General features: G+C 35.3%; 1 protein-coding gene across 1 annotated transcript in view; it reads right to left on the reverse strand.

The window, feature by feature from the left end:
• Nucleotides 1-233: 233 nt before the first annotated feature.
• Nucleotides 234-7,878, reverse strand: part of LOC107653103 (cadherin-12-like) — a 155,568-nt gene continuing 147,923 nt past the window's right edge. The window contains exon 11 of the mRNA XM_016439741.1: nucleotides 234-1,197. Coding sequence (XP_016295227.1) covers nucleotides 674-1,197 — 524 coding nt within the window. The 3' untranslated portion in view covers nucleotides 234-673. The remainder of the gene's footprint in view (nucleotides 1,198-7,878) is intronic.

Below are 7,878 nucleotides of genomic sequence, written 5' to 3' on the forward strand. Positions count from 1 at the left end.
GTTCTTTTTTTTTTCGTGAAAAGCAAAGCTGAATAAATATGACCAAAATATCCTTGTGTCTTCACAAAAATAAGAAATTCATATTCGATTTGAAATCATGATAAATACATAAATACATAACAAAACGTTACAACCCGTCTGAACAGACTCACAAATAAATAAATAGAATCATAAATAACATTCAAAAAATATCTTTGGCCAAACGAGGCCCATGTAGACATTTCCTCCTCAAAACTCTTTCCACCGAAGCTCGAAATCCAGGTTGCGGTCAACTTCGGTTAGCGACGCCATTCATCCTTAAGAAGGGTGACGAAACAAAGCTAAACCATAAAAAGAAGAATAACAAACCAATTCCATTGAGGCACTTTTTAAGGATGTCAGAAAAATTTTGCATCTTTTATGTGGTTCTTTTTTTTTTCGTGAAAAGCAAAGCTGAATAAATATGACCAAAATACCTCCAACATTCACTTACAGATAATCCAAAGGCTGCATTTTATTCTGGCTTCCTTTATCCTCTCTTGTTTTGAGCGTGAAATCAAGGCAAACTAAAAGAAAAAGGTGAAAATGAACAACTACAAAGTAATGCAATGAAATCTGGTCAAATAAAATTATGATACTATGTTTGTTTCAAACCCAGTGTAAAAAAGTGAAACGAAAAAAAAACAAAAAAACATCAGTGTTTGTTTTCAGTGGTGGTGCTGGATGTTACGTCTGATTGGCTCTCTGATCGTTCTCCGAATATCCCTGCGAGGGTTTTGAAGCGAGGCCCCCACTCGTTGAGGTAATCGTAGTCCTCCTCCATTTCACCCTTTACAGACTCTATAGAGCTTAAACTCTCGGCCACCGAGCCCTCGCCCTCGTAGGCGTACGTGGCCAGCGAGTCGTACGGCGGGGCAGAAGTGTCACCGTCGTGTTCTTGCAGCCGCTGATTGATAAAGTTGCTGATGTCAGCGCTGTTCTGCGAGGCTATTGGCCGCCGTTGACACAAACCCAACTCTGGCTTAACGTCTCGACGAAACAGGTTTTCCTTAATGACTTTGGGGTTGCGAAGGGTACCCATGTCGAAGGCGTGCGTGTCCTCCTCGCCCCCTCCTTCGTCGTCGTAATGGATGACATTGTCACGGATGTCCTCTTTGGACGTCATGAGAGTCTCTTTCTTCTTCTGCCGCCTAACCCCAACATAGAGAACCACGATCACTGCAGGAAACACACGAGCAGAACGGAAAGGAAAGATTAGCATCTTTTTATAACTCTCATACACATTAAAAAAGCAGTCATGTGCTTTTTAAGCTGGTCAAAATAATATGCATGTGACAGGGCAAAAAACACAGGCGATTAGTTTGTTATAATTAGAAGGCGGGTCTTCTGTTCCTATGGCTTCTGTATTGAACGTTGTGATTTCTCCCATTCATTTTTCTACGAGTGACTCAAATCGTCCCCATTACGCTGTCTGTACAATCAGGGAGTGAGGCAGGCAGAAAGACGGCAGAGGTCAGTGGAAACACTCTTCTCGTTCAATCAAGGAGACAACCCCCTCATTTGTTAGAGTTTTCCATGATTGGCAAACAGCTCCTGACTGCAGTCATCATTTAGAGACAGAATGAAAGCTGCAGCAGTAATGTGTACCCTCCAGCTGATGGACTCACTCACACATCATGTGTGTCTATTTCACTCCTCGTGTTATTCATTTGTTATTGACTGGCCACTGAAGATCCACAGAGATAGATAGATAGATAGATAGATAGATAGATAGATAGATGATAGATAGATCAAGATAATTATAGAACAATAGAATGATAGAACGATAGATAGATAGATAGATAGATAGATAGATAGATAGATAGATAGAACAAGATAATGATAGAACAACAGAATGATATAGATAGATACATAGATAGATAGATAGATAGACAGACAGAACAAGATAGATAGATATAATTATAAAACAATATAATGATGATAGATAGATAGATAGATAGATAGAGAGATAGATAGATAGATACATAGATGATAGACAGAACAAGATAATTATAGAACAATAGAATGATAGAACGATAGATAGATATATAGACAGACAGAACAAGATAGATATATAGAATTATAGAACAATAGATAGATAGATAGACAGATAGACAGAACAAGATAATTATAGAACAATAGAATGATAGAATGATAGATAGATAGATAGATAGATAGATAGATAGATAGATAGATAGATGATAGAATGATAGATAGATAGATAGATAGATAGATAGAACGATAGATAGATGATAGATAGATAGATAGATAGATAGATAGATCTAGAAGAGTAGCTAACTAGGTTTTGGAACAGAGCCATGATCAACACATAGATATTCTGTCTCACACTGTGCTGTAGTGGAGATGCAGATTGCAGAGTGTTTGTTATAGATTCAGGGGGTTCTCAAGTCCATACACCTGTATATGTTTATTAGTATGCAGCAAATCAGAGGAAACTGCTAAAAAAAAAAAAACAGCAAGGTTGTTTATATATGCTCCAACAGTCTGACCAGTGTCTGTGAGATGACAGCGCCCCCAAGTGACAGATATCTGCACTGCAGCTCTCAACCATTCAAACCTGTCAGACATGTAGTCTATTTTGTGAGTCCATGTTTGTGATTTAACTGACATACGCATAAGATGGGTTTGAGATTGATAAGGCCTCGTTCTCGGGACGCTGATCTCTCGCTCTGTCTGCCATGACTGCATCCGTGGAGCAGGAAATGGGTCAGTCTGACAAATGGAGCACCGATGATGGCTAATCTACAGCGCGACAATGTGTTCTCTTTCTGTGCTGTCTGTGATCCTGGCTGGCACCTTTAGCAAGGACACAGTGATGCTGTGAGAGGTGCTTGCCGGAGAGACAGGTCAGTCTTCAGAGCACTGCAGAAGTCTCTCACGTAACGGAAGAATATATATATATATATATATATATATATACAGTGATTACCACAATAAGAACAGAAGTAAGCAGAAGTTTCATTAATGCAAAATATAAATGTGGTGGATTAAGTTACATCATACTTTAGGATAGGATTTATTATTTATTTATTTTTTAATATAGCATAATATAATATAATAATTATGGTCAAAAGTTTGAGGTCAGTTATTTATTTATTTATTTTATTCGGCAAATATGCATTAAACCTACCAAACATGAAAATAAACACTGCTACATTTATGATGTTACAAAAGATTTTTATTTCAAATAAACGCTGTTCCTTTTAACAAAGAATCATCAAAGAATCCTGAAAATAATAACTGTTTCTACAAAAATATTAAGCAGCACGACTGTTTTCAGTGTTGATAATAATAAGAAATGTTTCTTGAGCAGCAAATCAGCATATTATCGAGTAATGATGCTGAAAATTCAGCTTTCCATCACATGAATAAATTACATTTTAAAAGATACTGAAATAATTTAAAGGGGTCATATGATGCGATTTCAAGTTTTCCTTTCTCTTTGGAGTGTTACAAGCTGTTCGTGAATAAAATAATGTTCTTTTTTAGCAACGTCGTATGACCCCTTTAATAAAATACAATTATAAAATTGTATTTTATAATAAATTATTAAAGAGACTTCTTTCAAAAATACTTATTAAACATATTTTATTCCAAACTTTTGACCAGTAATATATGAACAATTTTGAATTATATACGTATAAAAGAATATAGATGACCTCTGGTATACTGCAAGGTCAAAGCTTTGACCTTTGTCCGCTTTCTGCTCTGGTTCACAGATGATCTGCATCACAAAATTTTCATGTATGCTTTCATCTAAAGTGTCAATCTGGTGGACATACACATCATTTGAGACATACAATCTGCAGTGTATCGCATGCTGAGATCTGTGTCTGAGGTTCATTCGAGGACAGCCGAGTGCTAACCTCATTTTGTTGAGCATGCTCTTACTTAATGACCAGCCAGCCCACACAAATTACCATGGAAACGAGGCCATAAAAGTCTCCACTTCATTCCGCACCCCTCCACCTCAACATCCCGCACATCCCGTATGCAAATGAGCTGGGTTTATAACTCCAGAGATTTCCCCGTCTAGACCTCTGGGGTTAAGTTAACATGGAGAGTAATTCAGCCTGCGTTCTGATGTTAATGGCACTCAGAGATTTAGGGCTTTTACTATGACGTCGATGGGTGAAGACTAGGCTCGTTTAAACTCGTGCTTATTTGCTTAATCCAGCTATCCTCCTCCTTACCTGTCTAGAACAGCCAATAAACAGGCACTTAATTAACAAGTGTATTTTAATTAAACCACCCCAGAGAGTTTCAGAGCGGCCTATGTATATTCCATCTAAAAACGCATGCATCCATGCAGTCCAAAAACAGCCTAAAGCTAGCAGAAACAAATTATTCATGAAATCAAAATTGAAATATATATGTTATAAATGAACATTCAGTTCTACCAAAAAATCCCTGATGATGCCCTGGACCGAGCTAAGTGGCAAAAGGCGTGCAAACAAGCGGACCCTGCACCAACGCAGGATACACACTAGGATGAAGAAGAAGAGTTCTAACAAAAAATAAACAAATAAATATTTGTTTTCCTCACAATTCAGATTTTTTTCGCAGTTCTCTCAGAAACTTACAATTGCAAGATATAAAACCATAATTCTGATTTTGTTTCTCAAAAGATAAAAAAAGTCACAGTTTGCTTTTTTATTTTTATTTAGTGGTGGGAAAAAAAAGAGAACTCAGAATTCCAGAAAAAAAAGTCAGAATTGTGAGATGTAAACTCAAAATTCAGAGGAAAAATTCAGAAATGCAATATGACAATATGAACAGAATTCTGAGAGGAAAAAATATCAGAAGTGTGAGATGTAAACATAGAATCCAAAAAATCAGAACTACAAGATATAACCTCAGAATTCCATGAGAAAAAAAAAATGAATGAAAAAACGTCAGAATTGCAAGATATAAACTCAGAATAAAAATTAAAAAAAGAGACAGAGAGAGAGAGCGAGATCAGAATTGCAAGATGTAAACTCCTAAATTCCTAAAAAGTGTCAAAATTATGGAATATAAACACAGGATTCTGAGAAAAAAAACTGTGATATGTAAACTCACAATTACAAATTTATAGCTTACAAATGTGAGATATAAACTCGTAATTCTGAGGAAAAAAAAGAGAATTATGAGATAAAAAGTCGCATATATTTTTAACATTTATTTATTTGTTTATTCCATGGCAGAAACCAGCTACCATACTTTTCTTTTTGACTGAAGAACAAAATGCACTTATTTCTCAAACCTTTCCCTCAAACCAAATGACTCATTCTTGCACTTTTCATTATCCAATCAATATTATTTTTGCCATTATTATATGCTTTCACTTTAAAATACGTCATGTTATAGAAATAAAATCAATTGCGAATGTGTTTCATGACTAAGTTCAAGGTAGGTGTGTAATTTCAGAACTACTATAATCGCAAAATAATGATGTTCGGAATAGCATATTACATTACTTCTATTAGTATGTATTCTGTGCACAGTATGCAGATTCTCTGTATGCACAGAAAACCCAGATGACCTCCAGCACTACATGTGTCAAAATGAGCGTGATGTAACACAGCACACTGTACAGAATGTACAGAACACTTTATCCCATAATGCAATGCACTCAACATGGAAAAACTGAATGAATCACATACAGTGAAATGTTCTTTGCACCAAATTGGATTCAAATTGCAATCAATCAATCAATCAATCAATCAATCAGTAAATAAATTAAAACTGTGTACAGTATTTAGTTTATTTAGAGTTCCATTCCAAAAATAACCATTTAATAAAAAAGTTTGTTGGATAATGTTGGTGCTGCTCAAAGTCTGGAGGCCACCGTCCTCAATCAAAACTGGAAGATGGTAGATCTCCTGAGAGCGCCGTTTGAAGCCGCCACGCAGAGATAATATATATTTTTTATATATATTCAATATTTTTAATATTTATATAAAAAGGTTAGAAAATTATATTTATTAGAGAGTTTTATTAGGTATGGCAAGCGGCAAGGGAAGCATTTTCCTTTTAAAAGATTACTTTAACTAAACATTTTCCTTTTTATTAAGCTTTATGTCTAAATAATACCCCAAAATCACAATTTCAATTTGCTTACAAACTAGCACAGAGCTATTGATTGTTTGGTGACTTTGCTAACAGCCCAAGAGCTCCACAGGAAGGGTTCTTGTATCATTATAATGTTGCGTTATTGATTGAGCGTAACCGCTGCATCCTTCATCGCAAATGATATTGTGCATCACAAGGAGATCTTGCATGATTTTTCATAGTGAACAAACTATCCAGTGTTCAGTGTACTCTGCAGTTCGACAGGGACATCACACTACAGCTGAGAGCCGAATCCCCCTCAGGGCTCCAAATAATATGCTTTTTCTCTGTGCAGAGAGTGTTTGAGCCTGAACATTTATCTGAAATGATTTCAGGAGGTAGAAAAGCACTTTCACATCATACCTTCTGACCTACAGTAACATTACTTTCCTCTTCTGGTCAACTGAGATTTATAACTTCCTGATGGCTACTCCATCACTCTGACCTTTTTCACACTTCTAATGCAAAAAAATAAAAAATACACAAGATGCAAAAAATTGTGCATTTTTAATACTTTTCAGCATTGAATCATATAAAAGTATATCTTATAACAACATCCTTTTGCAGTCATCTTGTGGAAAGCACAGCTACGATATCTAAAAATGTCAATCTCCATCCAAAAAAACGAATCAGAAGTAAACAGCTTTGGTTTTCATAAGAGCTTGTTCCTTATAGCAAATCCCACAGGCTTCAGCTATAAAGGTTAAATGACAAGAAACAATGTAGCTGTTCATGTTTTGTAAAATTAGTGCGATGTAGCTCGTGTGTTAACGTTCAGAGAAATGAAATGTTGTCAAAAGACTTTGTCGGTATCATGGCTGCTGCAAGCTGCTGGTTGTGAACTCTGATTAGCCCACCTGACCCTGTCGCTGTGACCTTATGCTGGCTACATTTTCTTGACGGGTGAGCATTTTCAAGAAAGTCTTGCATGTTACAGGTGCAGTAGCCTGTTCCTTCTCTTTTTCCTGAACTGCCCTCAGCAGAAACTGTCACCTTGTCCCAGTAAATCACATCTTAAGCGAGCATTCATGCCTGAAGTGAGGACAGGTGTTCCATAAGGCCAAAACAGAGGATGTATACAGTATGTGCTGCAGAGGCAGAATAGCACATCAGCTGCGATGGAAAATAATAAACAACTATGTAAAACACAGTTCCATGACTTTTACATAAATTAAACCATTTTTAATCTAAGGATCGCATGCACAAAGAGCAAGTTTGGAATCAGTAAGTTAATATATTTCTCTTTTGAATAAATGCAGTTCAAAGAATAAAAAATATTCTAATAATGTAATATATATATATATATATATATATATATATATATATATAAATTCTGTTCTTTTCAACTTTATCAAAGAATCCTGAAAAAAATACATAACCTGAAATAATAATAAGAAAGCACCAAATCAGCTTTACCATCACATGGATAAATTACATTTTAAAATATATTCCAAAAGAGAACAGACATTTTATTTCTTATAATGTAATATTTTTTTTTCAGAAAATTACTCTTTTACATACAGTAAAAACAGTAATATTTAAATTAACAAATTAAATATATAAAAATTTAATTTGGTAATTTCAGTTTTATTTCCTTAGTGCTATAGTACATTAAACAGATATTAAGCATCTTCACAGAGAAATAATAACAATAATTATTATTATAATAGGCTATATATCATTCTCTCTCTCTCTCTCTCTCTCTCTCTCTCTCTCTCTCTCTCTCTCTCTCCATATAACTCACTT

The sequence above is a fragment of the Sinocyclocheilus anshuiensis genome, unplaced genomic scaffold, assembly GCF_001515605.1.
Source record: "Sinocyclocheilus anshuiensis isolate Anshui unplaced genomic scaffold, SAMN03320099.WGS_v1.1 scaffold1328, whole genome shotgun sequence".
Lineage (NCBI taxonomy): Eukaryota > Metazoa > Chordata > Actinopteri > Cypriniformes > Cyprinidae > Sinocyclocheilus > Sinocyclocheilus anshuiensis.